The following is a 27,778-nucleotide window of genomic DNA, read 5'->3' as shown; positions in this document are numbered from 1 at the left end:
AATGTTTCTTTCTGCCCCCTTTATTATGATGGTTGGGTCTTCTTTGAGTGTGGTGAAATAGTTTACTTTAGAGCTGGTCTCAGTAAGATATTCTGAGATTTTAAGTATGAAACAGACATTTAAAAACAAAAAAAACAGATTTCTGAATGTAACAGCAGAATTGAGTCTCTCTTTCAGCCATGAAATAGCAAACATTTTTTTCCTCAAAAAAATGTGAGTTTAAAGGCTTTGCCTAAAAATCTTGCCAAAGCTTTCCGCGAGTGAGTAGACTTGGTAGAGAAATGTATTAGAAAAACAGGAAAATGCAGGCTCCACCTAAGCCAGTGTGCCTTTTGTTCCATGTGACCTAATGTTCATGAGACTGTTTGTTATTCACCTCATTACAAACATCTATCTGTCACAGCAGGTGTTGGGTCAGGAGAGGACGCGGTGTCCAGGAAACCTGAAATCAGGTTAGAAACCTCCCAGGCGACCAATTCCCTTTCAATTGACTCCGAGTAGCTGGCACTGCCTACCACAGTCCCTGGGCTGCCTGCTCAGGAAATGGCTATAATTTAAGTCACAGCGGAAACACTTCTCAAACCACTCTCCCAGAGGGCGTAGGAGCCACACTTCCCATGACAGGAAGGGAAGCTGCCCTAGTCCTTCTAACTGTTAAAGGAAATAGACAATTTCCTTATGGTTTCTTCAACATTTCACTCCCCGTAGGATTGGTTTTACACGTTTTTTTGCATGAGTCAGTCTCTTTGGGTAAAGTTGAAGCTTGTAAAGTTGTCCTTCCCATTTTCAGCTCTCCCAAATGGTGGGTAAATCTATTCAGGAACTCAGTGTGTCTTCCAAGGGGGAGAAAGGCACAGACTTAGACCTGCCAGGCTGCTCTCTGCATCCTCATAGGTCTGTGCTGTGAAATGGTTGGTCTAGATTTCTCCATGGACACAAGACTGCTGGCCATTTGGGGCGAGATGCCCCGGTAGAGTCTGGCCAAGTCCACTCATTACTTGAGTCCAGCGGACTTCAGTTATGAAGTCAACACCAGAGGGAGCCTCTTTGTCTTGTCCCAGCTTTCACCAGCCCCTGCTCACACCAGCCCCCGCTCACACCAGCCCCCGCTCACACCACCATTTCCCATCACCAGGACATGCAAGAGCTTTCGTGTCCCTTCTAAGACACACAAGATATGAGGAGTCATGAGCCTGCTCCAGAATCTTCCGGATTTTCGCCTGGACGGTAGAAGTCAGAGAGGTACATACAAAGTCTCATTTCCTGCTCTATTCTCTCTCTCCCCTTCTTCTTCCAACGATTCCAAGGCCTGAGGAAGAAGGGGGCAGGCTTTTCTCTTTTTCTATGTCTTATCCTGAGTTCTGTCATCTTTGGGTATATAGCAAGCAAGGCTCTAGCCCCCCAGATCTGACTTCCATGTTAGAAGAAGCTAAAGGAATTTGAAAAGTTTGAAAAAAAAATACCTTCCTCTCTTGTAATCCCTGTTTTACAAAATTTTTCACTTGCTAATGAGGATCTTCTCTTCTAGGGAGTCCCATTCTTTCCTCTCCTGGAGCTATGACTCGACCTTGCTGGTAAAAATCCTACAGGAAAATGTGCTTAAGTACATTACCCCTTAATGGGTAAGGAAATATATGAGTTTATTATGTGCAAAATATTTTCCCTGCTATAGGAGGCTGAGTAAATACTAATTACAGAAAGGCACGTGTGAAGCCTCTTGGTCTGTAGACACCTCAGTGTAGCAGCCAGGCAGGCCTGTGGCTTTCTGTGTCGGCTCTGACGATCATGATGTAAGTTGTGTAAGTATTGCTGTTCATGTACTCAACAGCAAAAGAAAATCTAACATTTAAACAAGGTCTACAGAAATCCTTTATTGTTATTGTTCTGAATAATCTATGCTGTATACTCATTAACATATTGTTCCTCCATTGAATATTAATTTATCAGAGGGAAAAACCACTCTGCCAACCATTAATGTAGGTGAAATATCTTTTTCTTGTTCTTCCTTGGCAATGGGGTTGATCTGCACAACCCAATATAAAATCTGCTGATGGAAGTGCACAGGGCTATAGAAGCAACTCTTTCATTTGATTTAGTGTTTCATGATAAACTAAACCGAACCATGAATTAGAAGGACTCATTAATCTCTTCTCAAATGGATTTTCCCTCCTATTTCCTCCATTACTAGACCAGATCCCTGCTTCCCTTCGAGTCTAAACCTCCAAATGAGTGTTAGATAAGCTGTCTCCTGTTCCTGGTCTCCTGTTTAATCCACTCTTACCTGGTTCCCTTCCCCACCTTTTGGCTGATTCCTCATTAAGATCGAGGCCAATAATGACCTCCTGGATACTAAAACCAAAGAAGACTCTCCTGTAGCATTCACCAACTTTAGACACTGGGGATCATGCCCTTCATACTCATGCACTGCTTTTCCTCTGGGTTTCTTCGACACTCTTGGTTTTCCTCCTACCTCATAGGTGGTCCCTTTTTTGTTTCTCACTTGCTTTTTCTATCCTTCCAGACTATTTATTTATTTATTTTTGAGACAGGGTCTCAATCTGTTGTCCAGGCCAGAGGCCAGAGTGCAGTAGTGCGACCTTGGCTCACTGCGGCCTTGACCTCGCAGGTTCAAGCAATCCTCCCATCTCTCAGCCCCCCAAGTAGCTGGGACTACAAGCATGCACCACCACAGCTAGCTAATTTTTGTATTTTTTGTAGAGATAGGGTTTTGCCATGTTGCCCAGGCTGGTCTCAAACTCTTGGGCTCAAGTCATCTGCCTGATTCGCCCTCCCAAAGTGCTGGGATTATAAGCATGAGCCACCATGCCCGGCCTCTACCAGACGTTTTCAAGTTAAAAGTTATCCAGAACTACCTCCTGGGATCCCTTTTCCATTCTTCAGATATGCCAAGGATTTCATCCATTCTTATACAATCTAAATTGACTGTAAATGGATTTTATCCATTCTCATTTAATCTAAATTCATGATTCTCAAATTTGGGGGCACATAAATTTCCCTTGGAGAAAGGGCGAAAACTGTAAATCATTTAACCTTTTCTGCTTGAATTCCTTCTTCTATACTCACCCTCATACCAGCCTCCCAAAATGTTATGATGGTAAAATAAATCATAACTGAAGAGAGCTCTAATCAGAAAACCCACGTACTATGGTGTACATCCGAAGTGAAAGGCCAGGGCAGGAAACTGTGAGCTCTCAAGAATTTTCCATGTAACCTTGGACACGTCGCTTTAACTTCCGGAGCCTTGAATTTTAAATCTCACAGGTGTGACATAATTGTAGTTTTAATAAAAGGTCGAATGTGAGTTCTGCCAGATGGTATTACATTTTCAAAGTCTGAGCAACTTTTTACTTGTTTGGGGATGGTGTGAAGGGGCAACATTGGAGAGAAATGTTTCCTACAGAAAATAACATTTAATCTGGAAACTGCTGTTTACCCCAGCATCTATTCTATTTCACTTACTGCTACATAAAACTTTTAGAGGAAAAAAAGTGGCCCCTGTAAAATGGAGTCAAGTGTTACCCTTAGTATTAGCTGTGAGCTAGTACTAGCAGCAGGAGGTATGTTACGTTACAGCTGAGGCAATTTTAGGTAGAAGACATTGCTGAGGGGGCTAGAAAAATGTTGTCAATGCTAGGTGTAAGTTTTAGGGGACTTTTCTGTTGTCCTTAAAACATTTTATACTGAGGGCCTGAAAGTTCATAGATCAACAGAGCAGTACAGGCTCTGTCTAGTGGAGGAAACAGAAAAAAAAAGCTTTAAAGAAGGTAATTTATTTCAGTAAAAAGTTTCATTTTGTTTTTAAAGGATGGGTAATAATGTTTCAACCATGGAAAGCTGCAACAGGAACTCCAGATAAATACTGGGAAAACCCTGTACCATGAAAGCCAGTGGTATGCTGGTAAATGATTAATATACGGCTCTCCTGGAAAACGAAAGGGCCCAGTTTTAGAGATTGTTGATTTTCAATGGTGTAAATACTTGCCCAGAGCCCGTCTCAAAGTAACAAAGTGGTGACCTTGAATAAGGAGTTGGGAGGAGTGTACAGCAGCAGACTGTCAGAGGCACCACTACCGATGGAGCGTAGTAGATGTAAAGATGCAAAGTACCTCGAGAGCACCGGCAATAGTGAGAGGTATTAAACTATTTGTAAGTGAGCCGGGCATGGTGGCTCATGCCTGTAATCCGAGCACTTTGGGAGGCTGAGGCGGGACGATCGCTTTGAGCTCAGGAGTTTAAGATCAGCCTGGGCAACGTGGCAAAACTCCACCTCTACAAAACTAAAAATAAAAAAAATCAGCCAAGTGTGGTGGTAAGCCTGTATTCTCAGCTACGTGGGAAGCTGATGTGGGAGGATCCATTGAGCTGACCTCGGGAAATTGAGGCTGCAGTGAGCCATGATCGCTTCACTGCATTCCAGCCAGGAAACACAGTGAGACCCTGTCTTAAAAAAAATTTAAAAAGTGCTTCAACAAAGCTCTAGGAAAAAATTGGTAAATGATGAGTTATGAGTATTTGTTACATTTGTTTTGAATAAATTTATTTCATTGAAAGTTTATATAATTTAATTTGTAGTAATGGTTGTGTTGAATAACCAGGTCACAAAATCCCTGAAAAATTTTAAAATGGACTCTTATGAGCTTAGATAGTAAGCTCCAACTCACCACTGGTTTGTCTTCAAAGAATAAAGGAAAATTAATATTTGCTTAAGCAATATTTAAATACATTCGAGTTCTGTGAGGTGGATACTTTGGTTTAGGTATTTTTTATACCTGTTAATATTCTAGAACCCTATGTTATCTATCACTATGCAAATCAAAAGCAGTGATTAAAATTACCAGATGCTAGGTAAATAGATGATAGTTTTCTACAGAATTTGTGTGAGCTATGTGTGAGAGATATACTTCCTTTATGGACTGAATTGTGTCTACCCCAAATTCATATATCAAAGCCCTAACCCTCAATGTGATTATATTTGGAGACAGGATCTTTAATGAAGTAATTAAGGTTAAATGAGCTCCTATGAGTAGGTCCCTGATCTGATGGGGCTGGTGTCCTTATAAGAAAAGGAAGAAGTGCCAGCGTGTGCATGCGCTCTCTCTCTCTCTGTGCACGTGCATAGAAAGGCCATCTGAGGACATGGTAAAAAGCCACTGTCTGCAAACCCAGAGGAGAAGCCTCCCCAGAAACGAATCTCGCGGGCACCTTGATCTTAGACTTCCAGACTCCAGAATTGTGAAAAAATAAATTTCTGTTGCTGAAGCCACCCGGTCTGTGATATTTTGCTATGGAAGCTGAGCAGAGTAACACAACATGCAAATGATGAAATTACATACAGTTCCACACGATGCAAGTAACATGATACTCGCATCTCAGGCTTTTTCACATTGTCATGAGGAAGTCCTTCCTATCTGCTCCTCTAGGTCTCAGCTCAGTGACTGCCACCTCTGTGAAGCCTTCCTTGGTTTCCTCAATTATGTGTCAGCCTTTCCTCCCATGTAAACAGCTCTTTTATAATGATGAACATAGTCTTTTGTCCCAGTGCAATCCTTTTTGACACAACGGTGGATTACACATTAGAAACTAAGATTAAGCATGTGGCTGTTTATATTTATATTTAAATATAAACAGTTAAAATAAAATAAAAAATTCAACTCCTTAGTTGCATCAGCCACATTTCAAATGGTTAATAACTACTTGTGGCTAGTTGCTACTGCACTGGACACTGAGACATGGAAAATTTCCATCACTGCAGAAAATTCTATTGGATAGCACTATACTATAATCAACTTGAAGGGGGGAAAAGGGTGCATCTGTGTTTTTTCCCAGCACCTAGCCCAGTGCCTGCTGTGTAGTAGGCATTTAATAACTATTGGTTGAATTAAAAGGAAAAAAAAAAAACACTATTCATTTAATTGTAGCTACTTAAAGCATTCACGGTTCCCAGATGTCACAGAAATAAGCACACATATATACATTTACTTTATTATTGATAAGTAAAATACTAAATGTGAGCAATTTTCATTTTTTCCGTGACAAGAACATCAATATTCATCATTAAGATATAATTATAGAATTTATGTCTCAGGTGTTAATATAGCAATCTATAGCTGTTAATTCAGAAGCACAATATCGATTCTAATTTATTTTTTCTAGGCCATCTCTGCACCATCGTTCTATAAGTGACCCTATGGTCTCATTAAATCTTTCAGCATGATATTTATGCAACTACTTAATGAGTCCTCCAACACCTTGAATTCTCTGGATCTCATAACTATTATTTTAGTGACAAACTTCCGACTTTAATTAATCGCATCCTTCACGGACTCAAAAGAGATCATAAAAAGGTCACTCAGACATATGCAACCCTCTGCTGGTAGACGCCTTCTTTGTCTCCGCATTTAAAGATCTTCAAAGAGACACACAACAGCCCTCGGGAATCTATTTAGGTATTTAGATATTTTTACTTTCAGAAAAATCTCTTTACTCCTGCTTAAGTCTTTCATAATTTAGCCCAAAGCAGTCGCCCTGAATCTAACTGCAGAGGAAAAGGAGAAGACGGTCACCTGTCACAGGTTCCAAAGAAGCCCTTTTCTGTGCTGTGACTGAAACTTAAAGTACAATCTAAACGGAGATGTTTCTCTAGCAAGATATTCCTTTAGAATTCCTAGCATCCTGAGGGTAAGTAGTAGGGCCTCATAAATATTTAAATGAATAAATGAAATCCAAATAAAAAACAATTGCTTAAAAAATGAAAGCAGACCCGTTGCAAAGCCCAATGTGTACTCTAACTCCTCTCTTATATAGTACAGAAGAAGGGTTAGTTAACAAGGATTCTGTTCTAAGGCTGGGGCAAGAGACAGACTTAAGAGGACGAATGGGCAGAGGAGAGAGAGAAAGAAGACCTCAGGGGAAGCAAACCCACCGAGTCTGTTGTTTAAACAGCATTGACATGTATAAGCCGAATGGCTTGCAAGTAGAGGAGATGAGAGGAAGGAGGAAAGCCAAAGTTGGAAGGAGGTGAGAGTGGGTGAGCCCTTCCTCAATCCTGCTGCTTTAGAGAGGGGAACTATGAGTTTTCAGCAGCCATAGACAGGGAAGGTTGACTCAAAATTATCTTAACCCAACTGTGCAGGCCACGCTGTGCCTCAGGTGTCTCCCTTTCCTTCTGCTTGGCATTGCTTCCCCAGCAGATGTGATGAACACAGAAAACAGCTGCCCACCTCTCAGTGACAGAAACTGTGACTAACTGTGGTTTCCTAGAGGTGAGCCCTGTTTTCACAGAGCTGGAGGTTTTCTAAAATCTAGTCCTCAGAGATGTTCTTCTCCCAGAAGTTTGTTAAAAACAAGTGACTTTGAGCAATGTGAACGTGTTGCCTGTGATGTTTAATGCCTTGTGCTGTTGTGATCAGTTTGGGGGTGAAATCTGTGGCACAATTTAGCCACGATCTTGTGGAGGCTGGGCTATGCCACCAGCAAATGAAACAGTGTTTGGTATACATGTGTGGTGTGTATCCCTTCTAGCCACTCAAAGAGATATGCTTCTTTAACAAAGAGGCTCGTCGTCTTTCCATTTTACAGATAAGTATATTGAGGCACAGGTGTTGTACCCTTATTGCTTGTTTATCCATGTCAACATAAGAAAGAGAAGTCACCTACTTTGACATCTAGACCATAAAATCTTAGCTTCAGACATATACTTAGAAAGCTGAAGGACACATGGTGTGTCCAAGGTCTGGTACTTCTTGTCTGACCTTAGTAAAGTTCATTAACCTTTTTGAACCTTACTTTCTCCAAATGTACAGTGGTAAGAATAAGAAGATAACACATGTTATGTGCTTTAAAGGTGTTTGATGATGCAGTAAGTGCTCCATAAATGCTAATTTTTGTTTTTAGTATTATGTGTCAGAAAAATATTTTGATGCCTTTCTATGGCCTTAAACTGACCTTTATTATTTTAAAGTATGTAGGAACTATGTTTTCTGTTCTTTTGTGCTTTCTATTGAAATTGGCATATCCTAGAATAAAGCAGGCATTAATAATTACTTGGCATATATTTATAATTTTCTAATGTTTCATTGGTGTTTTTAGAAATTGGTCATTCTATAGCTTTTTATCTAAAGACTTATGTATACATAAAATGAGCAAACATCTTTTTTATTTTATATCTCGCTCTACAGTGATTTGTAGCTATTTAAAAAATGGGTTACCACAGTTAAAAGTATAACTCACCTACTTAGCTTCACCTATTAAGGTCTAGCTGATAACAAGGAATATATTTTTTCACCAATGAAGATTTGCACTCACAAATTAAAAAATGTAAAATTCCAACTATTTATGTGATGACTACTCTTGGGGCCAATCTTCTATCATAATAGAAAACATTATCTTTTGGCAAACACATGACAGCTTTATAGCTTTATGTGCTATTCCTTTTTTTTTTTTTTTTTCTGAGATGGAGTTTTGCTCTTGTTGCCCAGGCTGGAGTGCAATGGTGCAACCTTGGCTCACTGCAACATCACCTTCCGGGTTCAAGGGATTCTCCTATCTCATCTCAGCCTCAGCCTCCTGAGTAGCTGGGATTACAGACACCTGCCACCACGCCCGGCTAATTTTTTGTATTTTTAGTAGAGATGGGGCTTCACCATTTTGGTCAGGCTGGTCTCGAACTTCTGACCTCAGGTGATCCATCCACCTCGGCCTCCCAAAGTGCTGAGATTACAGGCATGAGCCACCATGCCCGGCCTTATGTACTATTACTTTTTATTCATCATTTTGTTTTCAGCTGTAGTGTATGAATGAAGATGTTTAAGGAAAGAACAAGAATGCAAAAAACATTTGGGGAAATATTAAAATTAGTACAAAAATCTTTTTTCCATACACTATTATAAAAGAACATTTTGTTCTTTTTTCAAATATAAAATGCTATAATGGGATTTTCTTTTTCTGCTTTAGCCACGAGACCTATTTTGACATGAAAAGTGTGAAATATTTATTTTTATGTCATCTTTTATATGTGGAAAGCTAAAGGGACCAAACAAACTAACAATATGATTAAATGTTTGAAGTCTAGGTATTGTGGGGATATTTGTCTCTTTCTTAAAATAAATATTTTTCCCCAGTGGGTATCTCAGTTGACATTCTAAAGGGAATACAAGTTGTGAACACGCTATTACAAGCCTGAAAGAGCACAGCAACAAAAATGCAGCATTTTTGTCTCTATTGCATTTGTTTTGAAAAATAAAACCTAAGTCATGTGTTCTTAGCTCCTCCACCCACTGTCATTTGCATCCCCTGAGAAAATAAGATATTCTACTTGTGGTATTAGATGTTTCACAATAGCTTTAAAAACTACCAGGGCAGGCCAGGCACCGTGGCTCACGCGTGTAATCCCAGCACTTTGGGAGCCTGAGGCAGGCGGATCACCTGAGGTCGGGAGTTAGAGGCCAGCCTGACCAATATGGAGAAATTCCATTTCTACTAAAAATACAAAATTAGCTGGGCGTAGTGGAGGGAGCCTGTAATCCCAGCTACTCGGGAGGCTGAGGCAGGAGAATCACTTGAACCTGAGAGGTGGAGGTTGTGGTAAGCTGAGATTGCGCCATTCCACTCCAGCCTGGGCAACAAGAGCGAAACAATGTCTCAAAAACAAACAAACAAACAAACAAACAAAAAACACAAAACTACCAGGGCAGTAACAAGAGTAACAACAACAAAAAATCGAATGATGCTCATCATTGATGATTTAAAAGATAGTCTTAACATTTATATCCAAATGAAGAAGAAATTTTCAAGGTCTCCCTGATGCCTTCTTGTAGAAGCCAGAAATTGATATTATATGTCGGTCCTCTACTCACCTTCCAATATGGCCTTCATTACAAGGCAATACAGAAACAAAATGATCACTGTTGAGAGGACATGAACAGAATTCATAGCCATGTTGTGACTTTGTTCTGACATGGCATTCCCTGTGTCCCTCTTTCTAGTGTTACAGGCAGTAGGAAAAAAAAAAAAAATCAAAGGCCCAGGCTTGTGATTGGGTCAAAAAGTTAAAATACATTAAAATGCCATGACAGTTGCTTCAAGCTTCTTCCAGGTGCTTAAGCCTGGAGGTAGGAATGTACTACATCCTGGCCAGTTAAAATGTGCTCCCTGGAACTGTGGCAGCATCAACATCCCCTGGGAGCTACTTAGAAAGGCAGACTTTCCGGCCCCACTCAGACATCCCAGATAAGTGTCTGCAGTTTAACAGGATGTCCAAGTAATTCAGATACCCACAAAGGTCTGAAAACCTCTGAGCCAGAGCAACAACTGATGTCGAGGAAGAGGAATAACTCATATCTCTTTCTCAGTAAAGAGTTATTTTCAGTAATTCCTTGACATGTTTTTAAACTGCATTATTTCACAGATCAACAAATACTTGAAGACAAAAACAGTACAAGTCTCACTGTAGAATTTTATTTTCATTACATCAGAATAAAGTTTGCTTTATTTATAATCACAAGAATGCTTCTTTTTTCTAAGAATTGCACACTCTTTGGAATGACTTATGCTAGTTTTCTTATTAGTGAAGGGAATATAATAGTTTTCGTGATGCATCTCCTTGGGTAAGTTAAAGTCTGCTCTGATTTTCAAGCTGAAGTTTGCTCTGACAAAGAGCTCCTGGCCCAAGCATCCCTATTAGTGAGATATTTCCAAGAGCTCTTGCTTCTAGAGAATCAGGAAATCACAAGCTGTCCCCATTCACTCTAAACACCATGTGGGAATAAAGTAAATTTTGCTGGACTTCCAAAAGGAGGGCTGTGGTAAGTTGAGAGGAGTGGATTGAAACAGACTCCTTGAGAGTTAACTTGATCCCACTGGATTGTAAGATAATAGGACCACGGGAAAACAGTGTAGTGAGAAGCAGAAATGGAAAAAAAAAATGTTTCCAAAGTGGGAATAATAGTCTGAGTGCAAGAGAGAAAATCCAGATTAAAAAGGAAGCCAAATTTGCCAGTAGAGAAACAAAATGGAGAAAGAGGAAGAATACAATATGGAAGAATGAGATTGATGTCAGGAAGAGAGAGCACAATGATGGAGAAATTCATACCAGAGGAAGGCAGAAAGGATGAGGAAATGATCATGGGTGTGGCTGGGAACTTTAGCAGAAAAAAAAGATGGGAATGTAGAGAAAGGGAGGATGAAGGACAAAGGAGCAAGTCCATGATGCCTGAAAACCGGATGGCTACACACCACCCTTCTCTCAAAAGCGACCCCTCCCATCCAGTCCTACCTGGCCGGAAGGACGGTGGTCACCACTTGAGAGCTTGAGGGTTGGGGGGAGTAAAGTTGGGGGAAACAGAGGGATCCTCATGGCAAGTTTCCGACAAGAATGAGGAGGAACCTTCCCCCTGTGTGGAAAAAAAGGGAGGCTGTCATTTTTGTGGCAATGAAATTGATTTCTAAGTCACCTGGTGTTTCCCATTATTTGTCTGGGACGTCTCTTGGAGTGCCTTCTAGAGTACAGTTTTAACTCCTCTGTTTGCCTTTATCTGCTCCAACACCCCCAGTGTGACAAGGCACCTGGCCTCGCACACATGCAGTGGAATTGGCATTGAGTTCTCCTCGGCCTTCCCCACTCTCTGTAAAAATTAGTTGTTAAAAATGATCACAGCTGTTATTTTTGAGATATTCTCCACAAAATCCCACTACCATCAAGAAACTTGAGAAAAGATAGTGATGAATGATTGACAGCTGTTTGTTCAGTGAACAACACAGTCCAAGGAGTCTGGGCTTAAGGGCAGTACTTTTCTCCCCGCAAAGAGCCAGAACTATTTTTTAACATACAAAGTTAATGTTGTTTGCCCTCTACATACATCATGCATTCAAAAAATATTTATTGGACACCAGCTATATGGCAGGCGATGTTCTTGGATGTCTGGAACTCAAGAGCATCAGGGAACGAAACAGATAAAGCCTCTTCCCGTTGTGGAGCTTATATTCTGATGGGTGGGACAGTACTCAAGGACACACTTAGGAAAGAAGGGTATGACTGAATGAGAGAAGGTGACAAATGCTATGAAAAACAGAAAGCACAGCAGAATAAACAGGAGAGAGGATGGCAGGGATGGGAGAGTGGTGGAGGGGGGTTGTAAATTTTAATAAAGTGGTCATGGAAAGCCTCTGACAGATTTGAGCAAACATTTGAAAGACAGGAGAGAGTTGCCCAAACAGACACTTGGGAGATGAGGAAACAATGGCTCAAGGTGGGATTCGCCTGTCTTGTTGGGGCCTAGCAAGGAGCCCAGTGTGGCCTAAGCAGAGAGTATATCAAGGAGGAAAGGAAGAAAAAATGCAGCAAAAGTGGAGTTAGACTGTATTGGACTTTTAGAGGATTATGGGAGCCACTGAAGGGTCTTCAACAGAGGAGCGACCTGATTTAACTTGAGTTCTAAAAGGATGCCTCTGGGTGACATGTTGAGAATAGATTTTGAGTGTGTACATGTGGCAGCAGGAAGACCAGTTTGGAGGCTACTTAGAAATCCAGGGGAGAGATGATGGAGGCTTTGACTAAAGTGATTGCACTGCAGTTGGTACTCAACAATTATAAAGATGTCTTGACTGCTTTACAATATTTTTTTCAAGTCCTAGGGTTTTTTGGTTCCACCTAAAACACAGACCCAATAAGAAATTTAAGAATTGTAACAGCTCACTGTGTATTTTGCAAAACCTAAGAGTAAGCTTTTTTCTTTTTTGGATAATACAAAAGGTGCAAATAAAAAGGAAACAAATCTTTCTCAGCCAAAGATAGAAAACAATGTATTTTCTATTCTCTCTTATGTACCAAACACAGGCACATGCTGCTGGCTACTCTCTTTGACACAAATTTTTATATACTAGCATAATTAGATAGGGCAAAATCCATTTTGATGCCAAAATGGTTAATCTGTTAAGCTTCTCTCCAATTGTATAAAGTTGTTTGTGTGTCTGTATAAATGTGTTATTGTGTATATGTGTGTGTGTGTGTGTGACTCTTTAAAATCTGAAAATATTATTTGAGGAAATTCAAACACCTCCTTGACAAATTCAAAGATTAACCTCAACTAATGATTATAATAAACACAGAACACTTGTGTCTGTTGATTTCTGTTGACAGAAAATGTATAAACAGCACTCCAAGTGGTGAATTTGCTGCATGAATATGGCCTTAGATATAATATAATACATGGAAAACAGAGACTGTAATGCTGTTCTTGGCAACTGCTTTCCTATTTGGAAGGAAAACTTTCTTCAGTGTTTTCTTCAGCCCAGTATGCCTGCATTTGCCCTCATGCAATAGCCTTTTCTCTCATCTCCAAGTACTTCTTCATCACATATTTCAAAGCATCTAGCAGATTTCCTCTTTGGATTTTCTGCAGGTAAATACAGTCATCCCCTTCATATCCATGGGTTCCACATCTGTGGATTCAACCACTTTTGGATCAAAACTATTCAGAAGAACCATAAGTGGATGGTTGTGTCTGTACTGAACATGTATAGACATTTTTTCTTGACATTATTCCCTAAACAATACAGTATAACACTATTTACATAGAACTTACATTGTAGTAGGTATTATAAATAACCTAGAAATGACAAAGTACATAGGAGAATATGCATAGATTATATGCAAATACTATACAATGTTATATAAAGGACCTGAGCATCTGTGGATTTGGGTATCTGAGGGGAGTCCTGGAACCAACCATCCATAGATACCAAGGGATGACAGTATTTCTCTTGGTTTGAGGTTGGCCATCTTTTCCCTTTAAAATATTGAAGGTCATAGTTAAATCAGCTATTGGTTTCTAGAAATCAATTAAAATTTTACATTAGCTGCTTTAAAGTGTTTTGGATGTGTGTGTTTGATAATTTTCACTATCCTGGTTATACCAAAATAGGGCTTTAAAAAAAACAGAGATACATTGAGGATTAAAAAAATCTAATGAGTATTAGCAAAATTCATAGAAATCATGCCCAATGACAAGCACACAGAAGTAGAAGTGGAAATAAACCCAAAAGGTTTTCCATCCGTGGTTGTGTGGACTTTTCATGTATGGCAGGTGGGCAGATGAAAGCCAGTGTGATAAAAGGCCACCTCATCCTATTCCCGGTGTTAAAATCGTTGTTTGCTGGGAAGACGCTGAACCCCACCAACATGTAGCCCCCTACTCTAGCAGGTGGGGAAGATTCTGAGCCTCTGCCCTCTATCCAGTACATTTATCACCATATGTCCACATTTTCTCATCCTCAAGAAAGAAAAATATGGACAAAGGAGGGGGAAAGAAAGTTGATATGGTAGAGAAAAGGGGCAGGAATCAACGGCATCCATGCGAATCTAAGTTTTAATTTTTGTTTAAATCTCAAACTCAGTTACCTTATGGGGTCAATAGACAATAGAAATCTATGAAACAGCCTAGGGAGTACCATGTAGCCCTAAGGGACAGCTTCTTCTTAGCTTTAGAAATTCTTTGCATGTTTCTATTATAATCTTAGAATCTAATTTTTCAAGAGACACAGAGTGTTTTTGAAATAAAACATTTTCTGATTTTTACATAACAGTGTGATGCTTCTTATTGTGCCAACTGTCTCAGCCAAACTATATTTCCCAGAGTTCCCTTTCTGTATGTTTCCAGCTATTGTGGGTTCCATGGAGATTCTTCTGAGAATTGGAAGGCTGATGGGGGAGGCAGCAGTCATTGTGTAATACGCAGGCATTGTTGCTGATCTGTTGATTTATGTGTCTGGTTGATGGGAAGCAGCAGCTGAGCCTGCAATCACTTCCCCTGCCCATTGGGTCTTCCTTTAATTGTCTGACTCCTGGGCCAGGTGTGTGTGTGTTTGTGTGTATGTGTGTGTGTGTGTGTGTGTATGTGTGTATGTTCAACTCTGTGACAAAGAGGCTCAGCTTCTGCAGGTTACTCTAGTCACCAAGCCTACTTGCAATTTTCCTTTCCTGCCTGCCTGCTAGGGTCCATCATTAGAGAGACAGCATTGAGAACGGGGCAGATAGCCAACCACCAAAATTGCATAAGCCAATTACTGTCACACACACACACACAATCTTTTACTGGCTCTGTTTTTCTAGTTGAACCCCGACTGATACAGATGTTAACTAATTCAAATATTTCAGAAATGCAATATGGGGACTTTCTATTTCTGGTAATGGCTGATTAGGTTATTTGGACCATCCTTTCCACTGAAAAAAATTAAGAGGCTGGGTTTGATACTAAAACTTTTTTTTTTTTTTTTCGATATAGAGTCTTGCGCTGTCACACAGTCTGGAGTTCAGTGGCATGATCTCGGCTCACTGCAGCCTCCACCTCCCAGGTTCAAGCAATTCTCCCACCTCAGCCTCCAGGGCAGCTGGGATTACAGGTGCACACCAGCATGCCTGACTAATGTTTGTATTGTTTTTAATAGAGTCAGTGTTTCACCATGTTGGCCAAGCTGGTCTCAAACTCCTGACCTCAAGTGATCCTGCTGTCTTGGCCTCCCAAAGTGTTGGGATTACAGACATAAGCCACCATGCCTGGCCATTAAAACTATCTTTAAAGACCCAGAAAACTACAACAACTTAATGATCAGGGTCAAACTGAAGGGGACATTGAACCTAGACAGGCAATAAGCAAGGAAGCTGCTTTTGCCCTGATAGGCTTTTGCTCATGATGGAAATTGTGTGTTCACCCTTTGATAGCCTTGAAAGGTGAGGAGCCTACAGTCAAGAGCTGAGGCTTTCCCAGAGTGAGAAATCTCACAGGAAAGCTTCCCTACAACAAGCTAAGACATACAGATTATATATTTGAAAATAAACCAAATAGAACATCTGGAAATAAAATACAAAACCTGAAATTAAACACTCAGTGGATGCATAGAATAGAAGTTTAAACAAAAAATTGGTGCATTGCAAAAAGTGTAGGAAAAAAAATTGCCCAAAGAGCAGTAAAGAAAGACGAAGGATGGAAAATACTAAAAACAATTCATTGACAGAGGAGATGGAGTAAAAAGGTTCATTTTATTTTACATGCAAATATACATATGGAATCTTAGAAGGAAAGAAAAAAAATGACAGAAGCCATATTTGCTTTCATGATAGTTTAGAGTTTTTGCAGAACTGAGGAAAGTGATCCATCTAGCCATCTCAAACACATATTTAGACACACTATAGAAAAACTGCACAAAATGTAAGAAAAAAATACTAAACGCTGTCAGTGGGGGTAGGGGGAATATAAATTATCATCAAAAGAACTGTATTAAGACTAACAGTTAACCTCTCAAGAACAGCAATAGATGCTAGAGGGTGGTGGAAGTTTATCTTCAGTGTGCTAAAGGAAAATAACCACCAACACAAAATTTTATATCCAGTGAAAATATCATTCCAGAATGGAGGAAATGTGGATTCTCATCTATTACTACATTAAACAAATAAGGACATTTCCGCACAAAAACAAAAATAAAAACTCCAAAGAGTTTCCCACCAGTAGACCGCATGAAAGGAACTTCTAGAGGAAGTACAAGATGATGATCCGAAATGGGCAGAGGATACAAGAAAAAACGTTTCACAAAGAATATGTGAATATGTAGACATATCTAAATGAACCATGATCATAACATAATAATGTCTTATGTGTTTAAAAGTCTATTAGATTAAATTTCAAAAATAAACTGATGAGGGACCAGTGGAATTAAAATTGTTCCAATGCCCTGGTATTGCCCAGAAGGAGAGTAAACATGTCTAAGTTTTATACTCAAGAAAATAAGGCATAACTATATTTGTTTCCTAAAAAGGCAATTCTTTATATTGACAAAAATGAAAAAGAATTTTCTTCTACAGAACAAACAAAAACAAACCACTGTGTGGTTAATTGAGACTTGACAATGAGCAGAAACACTGTCTATAAGCAGCCAGTTTCCACTCTGCAAGTTTGGCTTCTGGGAGAAGATCCAATAAGTGCTGGCAAGGAAGAATCCATTTCCCCATCAAGCCGCAAAAGATTAGAGGAGGCACAAATGCATTACTTTAAAAAATATTTTATTTTAAATCCCTAAGTTTGCCTTTTCTCTCCCAAACACAGGAGATATCAGCCGCATTTAAGGTTCTGTCTCAGAGCCCAGCGGTAGGTCTAACAAGACTAACTTCAAGCAGAGGGATGAGTCAATCAGCCTGTTACAAAGATGTCAGAGGGGAAATAAGGAAAATCAGTCTATATTCCCTTGGTGGAGGGAAAAAAAAGAGCCAGTAGCTACATGATGAAATGTTCTTTGGGAATGAATTAAAATGCCCTAAAGCTTCCCGGAATTCTCTCTTGACGATGAGCTAAATTAAACAGAAAACCTGTGTTCTAAGAAGCATCAAAGACAAATTAAGCATCAGAGAAAAAGTAAATTACACATTTATTGACAGTTTTATGAGGTTATGGAGATAGTTCATTAAATATTCCCCTCAAAAGCTGATTCTTCTTATAAAGAGAGTCAGGAGCAGCAAAGTGATCAATAAACATTGGCATATTCACAACAGACTCAAGGCAACTTGTGATTAACCGTGTTTTCTTTTCTTTTCTTTTCTTTTTTTTTTTGAGACAGGGTGGTCTCACTCAGTCGCCCAGGCTGGAATGCAGTGGCGCGATCTCGGCTCACTGCAACCTCCGCCTCCCGGGTTCCAGTGATTCTCCTGCCTCAGCCTCCCAAGTAGCCGGGACTACCGGCGCCCACCACCACGCCTGGCTAATTTTTGTATTTTGGTAGAGATGGGGTTTCCCCATGTTTCCTATTGGCTTTGGCAAACCCAGGTATGGAAATCCCCAGGAAACCAATTATTTCACTGAGTCAGAAGACTGGCCAGTGTTTACTGCATCCATCTTGAAAATTCTACCACTATGGATTTCATAAAAAGGCACAACTCAAACAAAACTGAAACCCACATACACTCAAGGACTGAATCGAATATCTCATTGCTAGAAAACATGCAGTCGAATGTTTCTCCAGAATTCAGAACTCTACTGGAAAGGAGCCAAGTATTCCCTTCTAAGAGTGTCTCTTGTTGTTTATAACATAATAAGTTTCCATGGGACTTATGTGCAGCAATGTACAACATCATTTTGTGTCAAATTGAGGCCAAAATATTTTATTGTACAAGTTGCTTCGAGGGACCACCTACTTCTGTTTTCCCCAATGCCCTCAAAATTACCTACAAAATGAATAAACTAATTGAATCTCTTTTTTCATAGGGAAAAAATGAACTCTCCACATGAAAAGATCCTAGTGCATATCACAAAGTGGGACAATCTAAAATAAACTTTTCCAATGTGACTGGCCACATTTGGTCCCCTACCAAATAGCGACCAGAAAGACTTAAGGTCCCGGCTCACATGCAGAATTGAAACAAATTTTTAGCCTGATTTTGATTGAGGGATATTCTCCTATGACTGCTGTTGCAGGATGGTAAAAATGTTGGGAACTCTAGACGACACGCCCATTGTTGAGTAAACCGCTAGCAAAGTCACACTTTGAATGAGGTTTCATGTGTAGTTTGCTCTAAATTGAGCCAGAATAAATACTTCTTTGCCACTGAAAAACTGTTAACTTTGAGCCATTGGCTTTTCAAATTTCTTTTGCTGAAAGATTTACAAAATATCTGTTTGTTACTTTCAAAGGAGTTGTTTATTTACCAATGGCTTAGAAAATTATATTGATATGATTTTCTAAGTTGATCAAGGTTCAGAATAGCTCAAAATAGTAATATCCCAGAGCAAACAGTAATGTAAAAAAAGAGCTTCCTCCCTGTTAAGACAAGATTAGGAACATGAAACACACTATTACATTAGTTAGAATAAGTGGATGAAGAGAAAGTAAATTATTATATACAACAACATGGTGAAAGAAATGGAAGAACAGGAAGAAATATGATGTCATGTAGCCTATACATACTTTTGCTGTCTGCAAAAACTTAGCTATGATCACTTTCTAGTTAAAAAACTTCATCCCATCTTGTTGCGGGAAGTCAGGGACCCCATACGGAGGGACCGGCTGAAGCCATGGCAGAAGAACGGGGATTGTGAAGATTTTATGGACATTTATTAGTTCCCCAAATTAATACTTTTATAATTTCTTACGCCTGTCTTTACTGCAATCTCTAAACATAAATTGTAAAGATTTCATGAACACTTATCACTTCCCCAATCAATACCCTTGTGATTTCCTATGCCTGTCTTTACTTTAATCTCTTAATCCTGTCAGCCGAGGAGGATGTATGTCACCTCAGGACCATGTGATAATTGCATTAACTGCACAAATTGTAGAGCACGTGTGTTTAAACAATATGAAATCTGGGGCACCTTGAAAAAAGACCAAGATAACAGCAATGTTTAGGAAACAAGAGAGATAACCTTAAACTCTGACCGCTGGTGAGCGGGGCGGAACAGAGCCATATTTCTCTTCTTTCAAAAGCAAATGGGAGAAATATCGCTGAATTCTTTTTCTCAGCATGGAACATCCCTGAGAAAGATAATGTGCGCCTGCGGGTGGGTCTCTAAACTGGCCCCCTGGGCATAGCTGTCTCTTACTGTGGAGGCTGCAGAGATGCAATAGACTCCAGTCTCCCATAGTGCTCCCAGGCTTATTAGGAAGAGGAAATTCCCACCTAATAAATTTTGGTCAGACCAGTTGATCTCAAAACCCTGTCTACTGATAAGATGTTATCAATGACAATGGTGCCCAAAACTTCATTAGCAATTTTAATTTTGCCTCGGTCCTGTGGTCCTGTGGTCCTGTGATCTCGCCCTGCCTCCACTTGCCTTGTGATATTCTATTACCCTGTTAAGTACTTGATATCTGTCACCCACACCTATTTGCACACTCCCTCCGCTTTTGAAAATCTCTAATAAAAACTTGCTGGTTTTTGTGGCTTGTGGGGCATCACAGATCCTATCGATGTGTGATGTCTCCCCCGGACACCCAGCTTTAAAATTTCTCTCTTTTGTACTCTGTCCCTTTATTTCTTAAGCCAGCCGATGCTTAGGAAAAATAGAAAAGAACCTACGTGAATATCGGGGCAGATTCCCCGATACCACCTGTAAATTAGTTGAGGGAGGAACTCTATTCTCCTCAGTAACCTGTGGCAAAGTTTGGCATGCTTTCTTCTTCATAAGAAGGTTACAATTGTCTTTAATATTACCTGCTGCAATGTCAGCTCACGTTCCTCATCCAAAACCCAGTAATGGAACCATTCACAAAGTTCTAGATGTCACGAAATCACTCTGTTTTCTTATCTGACTGAATGGAACTGACTCCGTGGACTTGTTTTAGAGATACTATTGATCAGTTTCATTTCCTTGGGTTGTTCCTTGTTTTGTTTCTGCTTTTGCTAATTTCCCTCATGTCTATGTCAAGATTCAAAGCCTGTTTCAGTACTAGATGTGGAGAGGGATTATTTCAAAGCCAGTGTTACTGTATTTTCCATCCATGCCCCACAGTTACAGGAGCATCAGCGACTGCTACACTGGCCTGGCCTCTCTTCACCACCCATTTATTAATACCTACTTTGCTGTCCTGTGCTTTGGTCTTTCTTCACATGTCTCACACTTGATTTTGTTCTTTTACTCTACTGTCTATTGCTGCTCCTCTTGTCATTGTCATTTCCCTTTATTAACCACCATGTCCTACAATGTTAACAGTCATGATTTACTATTTTATTAATAAAATCACAGCTTTAAGGCACAACGTTTTTAAGCCATGAAGAAAAACCCTCAAGAAATGCTTTAGTTTGACATGGAACCAACAATCTTCATGGGCAACCTTCAAATCCAGACACAAAAAGATGGTCATGGAGCAACCTCATGGTAGAAAAGCACAGAGGAATTCATCATGGTACCTATTTACAATAAAAAATGCAGACAATACAACTACTAAAAATTCATAGAAACACTTCAGATCTCTTTCCAAGGGGCCAAAAAGGAAGAAAAAAAAAATTGTTATAAACATGGCTGTAACGTACACTGTATGTAACCTGTCTACCCAGTTGCTATTTCCCCTCTATTTCTTTGATGATAAAATATCAGTTTTGTTCAGGTACCTGATGACCATGGAATTGAGGAAAACTGAACTCTCTCTAGCCTTGTGAGTGAATCTTAATTACTCTAAGCCAATCATGAAAGTGATACCCTACTGCCCATGACTGGTTTAAGAATGGGAATATGAGGCCATTGTACCCAATGAGGAAACACCAGCTAGTGGGGATGTAGGAAGGTTTTTCTCAATCCTAGAAAGGGTTACAAAATGAAGACATTTGCCGCAAGGCCTTTGAGTGGTTTCACGTGAGGTTATGATGTGTGGAGCTAGGGCAGCCATCTCATGACTGAGTTCACGGCCTGGATCTAGAAGGCAACAACAGTGGAAATTCTAAAAATACCTGGAGAGGAAATTGTTAAGCCACTAAATTAATCATTGTTACAACTGTAGTACCTCTGAATTTCCAGTAACGTGACTTACTAAATACTATAACTGTTGAAGCCAGTTTTAATTGGGCTTATTGTAAAATTGCAGCTGAATGCACCCTGACTGCTAATAAATCGGCCAAAAGTTATTAGTTCTTTTCATGTCCAGTTATATCCAGGGAAGAAGTTTAAGGGTGCTTCCATATTTACTGAGGTTGATTTTAATCATGATGACCTAGAGCAGTAACATGAAAATCTTTGTATGGGTTACTGATACTGAGAGTTATATAATTTAAACACGTTAATGATTTTACATTCACATTTTATCTGTAAGTAAAATAGTTAACATTGTTGAACCAAAACACACATGAAAAAACAAAAGCAAAATGAAACTCTGAAAAGAACCATATTACCTAAATTTTTTTGAAATACAAAAACTAGCTGAGCCATCAACCATAAGCAAATTCTATTATGTCAGTGTACAAAGTAATGACAAATTTAAAACCAGACAGCATAGATTAGAAATGTATGTATCTGAATATATCACCTGAGACTGATTATTATTAAAGTGTTTCTTAAATTTCAGTCAAACTGGATCTTTTGCTCTAAATAATTTGAGCATTTTAAAAAGATCAATCCTGATTGGAAAGTATAGCAATTTCTGAAATTATGTTAAAATTTATTCCACTTTATTAGTGCATAATCAACCTGAGAGGCTGGCTGAGAAGATCTACATTATATGTTTATAGGAGAAGCATAAGAATTAGCACCATATCTAAGTAATTATTAATTCTTGCTTGATAATCTATATTGCCAAACCTAAAAACTTAGAAATTAAAAATATTAAATAAATGTCTTATATAATAAATATGAAAGCATAAGAGCACAAAGAACCATGAAAGTATATTTAGAATTATCCATAAGAAATCTATAAGAAGTAAACTGGTGAATGAAACATACAATTAAATAAAATTGACGTTTTTTAACTTTGAGGACTCGAGAAATGCTTGTGTGGAATGGCAGTACTTTTTAGAGTAGATATTTTAAATTGAAAATAGAAGGGCAGGAAAATTGAAAAACACAATTTCCACAAACAGAAAACTATTCAGTGATGATCAAAATGGAAGGAATGTTCTAAAACTGAGATGCCATTTGGTAACCTCAAAGTATTTGATCTACAGATACTCAGTTCATTCAAAGTTAATATTCATAAGACAATTAATTTTAACCAATGAACATAAGATAATTTTAAAGCAGAGCCCCAATCAACTGTTACTATGGGAAACAAAAGATTTGCTTTTCTCTGATTTATGAAACTATTTTGCTAGATAAAAACCAAAGTGATTTTGGTGCAGGGCATCCTCTGCTGGACAGAGGGTGGCATTACAACATTACATCAGCTATTTAGAACTGAAGTTTACTTAGTAGTATCCAAACTGAAGGTTTGGTTAGTCTCTGATTCTCCAGGGGAAAGGGACTATAAAAATACCTTTGTCTGAGCCATACCCCAGATTAGTTAAAGCCAAATCTCTGGGGCTGGGTTCTGCGTATTTGCAGTTTTTAAAAGCTCACCAGGTGATGATAAATGCTTACTGAATGTTGCTATATTTTTTCCTTCATTGAGAAAGATACATGAGTTTCATATGCAAGAACTGATCTGAGACTGTGTACAAGGTACTTATGTAAACCAGGAAGGTTTTACTCTTACTAAATGGAAATCAAATAAAATAATTGTGCATTTTAATTCAGTTCCGTTTACCTTGGGCTTTTCATCCAGGATCTGCTGACGTATTTCCTTGTGTTTCTCTACGAGTTTTTCTTGCCGTTTACTTTGCGCTTCTTCTAGCTATAAGAAAGTTACAAGAAACATTACTTTCATCTAAACATTTAAAAGTGCACGTTTTCAGAAAATACTGAAAGCTTTTCAGATCTATGGCTTACATTTGATTATTTGATCTCCTGATCAAGAACTATACTTACAAGTATAGGAAACTGTAGTAAGTGTTGAAGCTAGGTGATAGGAACATAAAGGTGGGAGGTGGTGATCAATGGACTGCACTGTTCTTACCTTTTTATAAATATGTAAACATTTCTATGACATTAAATTGGAAAAAAAAAAAAGGACAGCCCTTCAAGGTTGCCGTCATCTCTATCATTGATGACAATTAAAGGTTCTTTTGGGAACACTATCATTTACAATATGTTTCTGGGCTCTTGACTTTGGAAATGACTCGATTCTATTTTTAGATGAATCCTTTTACAAACTGGTTTGCAATTCAACTTGCAGAAATGTTGATTAAGGAGTGCCCACCCTGTGAAACAGCTCTGCTAGGTGCTAGTGATAAAAAGATATGACAAGGCATGACATTTCCTTCCAGAAGCTCACAGCGAGCTCACCAAATGTTCACACATGTTTTGCAAAGGAGAGAGCGTGATGAGCCCACATACCCTCTTGATATACTGCACCACTTCCTGGATATATGACCGGATCATCTCTGTCTTCTCCCTAAAAGCAAATGATGAATACATCATTATACCAACTCATCCAAAATTGACAAATGGGAATCTCAGACTTCTAGATAAAAGGTTACAGAACTCTCAACATTCTTTTTCTTTTTTCCTTATTTTTATCTATTTATTTATTGGAGACAAGGTTTCGCTCTGTTGCCCAGAGTAGAGTGCAGTGGCACCATCAGGGCTCACTGAAGCCTTGACCTCCCACGCTGAAGCCATCCTCCAGCCTCAGCCTCCTGAGTAGCTGGAAATATAGGTGTGCACCACCACACCCAGGTAATTTTAAAATTTTTTTGTAGAGACAGAGTCTCCCTGTGTTGCCCAGGCCCCTATTGAACTCCTGGCCTCAAGCAATCCTCCCACCTAGGCCTTTCAAAGTGCTGAGATTACAAGTGTGAGCCATAGCAACATTCTTATTACTGCTACAAGGAAGGTATAATCTGCCAGCCTCTGGACAAAGGTCAGGTTCCTCCCAAGGCACAGGCTCTGTTTTCACTAAATGCCAGGAAGATTATGGGTAGGAAGTGAGGATTTAGCCTTTCCCTGAGGGAAGCTCTTTGCTTACTCTTTATCTAAAAGGCCCTGGGTGTGCCTCACTCCTTTATTGAACCAGTCTTTGCTTGAGCCTTCCCTGTTAAAAACCTTACCAAAACAATCTTTTGAAAGGCTGACTAGAGGAGAAACTTCACGAAGGAGTCTTTGACTGGTTATGAACCTGTGACTCTGACATACAGAATAAAATAATTCCCAGATGAACTGCTGGGGAGAGGGGACACTTTCGACTTACTCTTCCATCTGACTTTTGTCTTTGGATTTAGCTTCTGTTATCTTCTCCTGCCTCTTTTTATCCATTTTCTTCTTTAATTCTTTCTTTTCTCTGAAGTCACAATGGAAGTAAAAGAGAAAAAAGAGGCAAATCAGATGGGAATTTGTGTTGAATAAATTCAGATGCACATGTCAATTGTAATGGGAATGAAGGCTTACTTCTCACAGATTTCTTTGAGCTTCTTTAACTGATTGTTCTGACACTCTTCTGCGACATCCGTCAACTTTTGAATAAGCTGGAAAAAGAAAATGTCAGTTTGCTATTTCAAATGATTGCAAACAGAGCTTCCTTCCCACCTCCCTCAAACAACAGAATCTATAGTTAGAATATCTGTGATGGATGTTTCACAATAGTTAAAGTTGTCAGAATCTAACATTGGCAATGAGGACAATTGAGAACCATCATATCATCTAGGCTTATGGGTTTTAATATGAAATTCTTCTTATTATCTCTTTTTAATTAAACAGAATTCATTAGATTGTTGTGGCAGTTACTATAGCCCAGCTCAGTGCGAAGACAACTTACAGTTTAGAACCTGGTTCCAATCTCTACCCTAAGACTTATTAAAAGTGAAATTTGGGGCAAGACCCTACATTTTCAGAACCTACATTTTCTCAGTTGATCACTGTCTTTACGTCTTGGAGGTGCTGTGAAGCTCAGAATAAAAATAAGTATGACACAAATGTAAGTTATAATCAACAGCAAGTTATAATTCTTGGCTCACAACTGTCATTCATTGTTGAATTGCTTTGAGGATGACATGAGTTTCCCATCTTAGAAGCTGACATTTATGTTCTTGCATGGGTAATTTCTAGTAGATATAAAGAACATCAGAAATTCTCTTTGTGCTTTCATTGAACTGTCACTACATCACTGTGAACACAAGTATTTATTGTCATACATCTATTATCAAATCAAGCCCCAAGGGGGCATCAATTGTGTTTTTGTATCCTTGGTATTCTGCACAATTCCTAATATTCACATGATGCCCAGTAAGTGTTTGCCAATTACATAAAGGTAATTCTGCCTGGTAATCTTTTCCTTTTTTCCTCATGAGGAACCTGGAGAACCTTCTGCAAGGTTTTCAGGTGACTGTAGCAACTGGACTGAACCCTTCTTACTGGAGCACCAAATAGACGGTGTGGGCATCCTCTGAAAGCCCCCGCTGCTTTTCCCATAGATGGAGATTCTCTTTCCCAAAAACATATAAGGCAAGCTGAGTTGACTAGTCTTCTATAAGTGGCAGCTGTAATAGTGACAAGACAAATCATAATACCACAAACTTTTGAGACAGCCAAGTATAAGGGGGTCCCCAGAAAAACTGCAACGGGCCTGCTCACTGGGAGGAATGCACACTGAGGTGGAGCCACAGAAATCCACCCCATTTGCAGCAGGGAGGAGCCTGGCCACTCCTCTTCCTGGGTGGAACTTGGAATTCAATCTGCAAGGTGGGACGCACACTAGCAGGGACTCCAGCCTTGCGGAGAGAACCTGTTTCTCTCTTTTCCTTTTAACACAATAAAACGCTGTCCTCCTCACTCTTCAAATTGCCTTCAAGCCTAACTTTTTGTGGCCCATGTGACAAGGAACCCGTCTTTAGCTGAACTAAGGATAGGGTCCTACAACACTTTAACTGATAATTTCTATATGTCAGGCATAGTTTTAAAAGATTCACATGTGGCTGGGCACGGTGGCTCACACTTTAATTCCAGCACTTTGGGAGGCCGAGGCAGGTGGATCGCTTGAGGTCAGGAGTTTGAGACTAGCCTGGCCAACACGGTAAAACCCTGTCTCTACTAAAAATACAAAAAAGTTAGCCAGGCCTGGTGGTGGGTGTCTGTAATCCCAGCTACTTGGGAGGCTGAGGCAGGAGAATCACTTGAATCCGGGAGGTGGAGGTTGCAGTGAGCCGAGATTGCACCACTGCACTCCAGCAACTCTGGGCACACTCTAGGCAACAAGAGCAAAACTCCGTCTCAAAAAAAAAAAACAAAAAAGATTCACATGTATTTATTTAATTCTGAGAATTGCCCTATGCGATTGGTGTTATTATTTTTGTTTTACATAAGAACACGCTGACACATCTGGCTCCAGTCCTGGGCTCAGGGCCCCAAAGCTGGTAAGTGGCTGAGATGGGTACAAACCCAGACAAATAAGGTTCCATGGCTTGCAAGAGAATTACGATACGGAATCCACATTCGTTTAAAATTATCATGAAATTTGATGCATTCATCTGTGAAGTGGATTAAATATGAACAAATATTAACTAGGACTTGGGCCAGCAGAAAGCCTATTTGATCATTCAAAAGGGATTGCCTAATCATGATTATCACAATTAAAGAAATCATGAGGCATTACTTTGTAGTTATGCCATTTATCAAGCTGTCTAGATGTAAAATTCCAGTGTGCAAAGACTCTGGCCATTTCCTTGGGGTCTCCTGCAGCGCCTCTATTTAGCTGAAAGTGTCCCCTCACTAGCACCTTCCCTTCCCTAGAGGGCTTTTCTCCTCTTCCAACCACGTGAAGGAGTTACAGAGAGTTATCCAGGGATCACCTTCCTTGGCTGCAACATCAGAATCATGTGGGGGAACTTCTTAAAAATACAGATTCCAGGACCTATGGACTCCAAATGTCTAGGGGTAGGGCCTGGGAATCAATATTCTCAAAATCTCCTGAGGTGATTTGGATGCTTTGTGCCAGACTTGAAGTGGGAGGTTGTGTTGGTGGACCCTCCCTCATTCTACAAGCCACTGCTAAGTCTCCCAGCAACTCTTTTGAATTCAGTAACAATTATATTCCTGTTTCCATGTTCTCATCTCTATCATTCACCTGACTTCAGAATATTTTCTTGATTATGCCAGCATCTGCTCACATGTACTGTTTCCCTTCCACCTACTGCCCTTATCCTCAGCAGCATCGGCCTCCAGTCAATATTGAGACTAAGCTGGAGAACTCACAGACCTTCTGC

At 39.6% G+C, this 27,778-nt stretch overlaps 1 protein-coding gene across 5 annotated transcripts in view; it reads right to left on the bottom strand.

Annotated features, from left to right (window-relative positions):
* Window positions 1-27,778, bottom strand: part of PLCB1 (phospholipase C beta 1) — a 752,222-nt gene that overhangs the window by 71,643 nt on the left and 652,801 nt on the right. For 3 of the 5 annotated variants that reach the window (XM_016937425.4, XM_009436775.4, XM_016937429.4), the window contains 4 exons: window positions 24,969-25,045; window positions 24,772-24,861; window positions 23,919-23,976; window positions 23,230-23,316 (listed from right to left, as the gene is read on the bottom strand). In XM_016937425.4, the coding sequence (XP_016792914.1) occupies window positions 23,230-23,316; window positions 23,919-23,976; window positions 24,772-24,861; window positions 24,969-25,045 (312 nt within the window). Of the gene's footprint in view, window positions 1-11,293; window positions 11,412-23,229; window positions 23,317-23,918; window positions 23,977-24,771; window positions 24,862-24,968; window positions 25,046-27,778 lie in introns of all 5 variants that reach the window. The other 2 variants (XM_016937426.4, XM_063803337.1) reach the window with 1 other exon arrangement.

This window comes from Pan troglodytes, chromosome 21, assembly GCF_028858775.2.
Source record: "Pan troglodytes isolate AG18354 chromosome 21, NHGRI_mPanTro3-v2.0_pri, whole genome shotgun sequence".
NCBI lineage: Eukaryota > Metazoa > Chordata > Mammalia > Primates > Hominidae > Pan > Pan troglodytes.
This window is presented reverse-complemented; position numbering and strand designations above follow the sequence as displayed.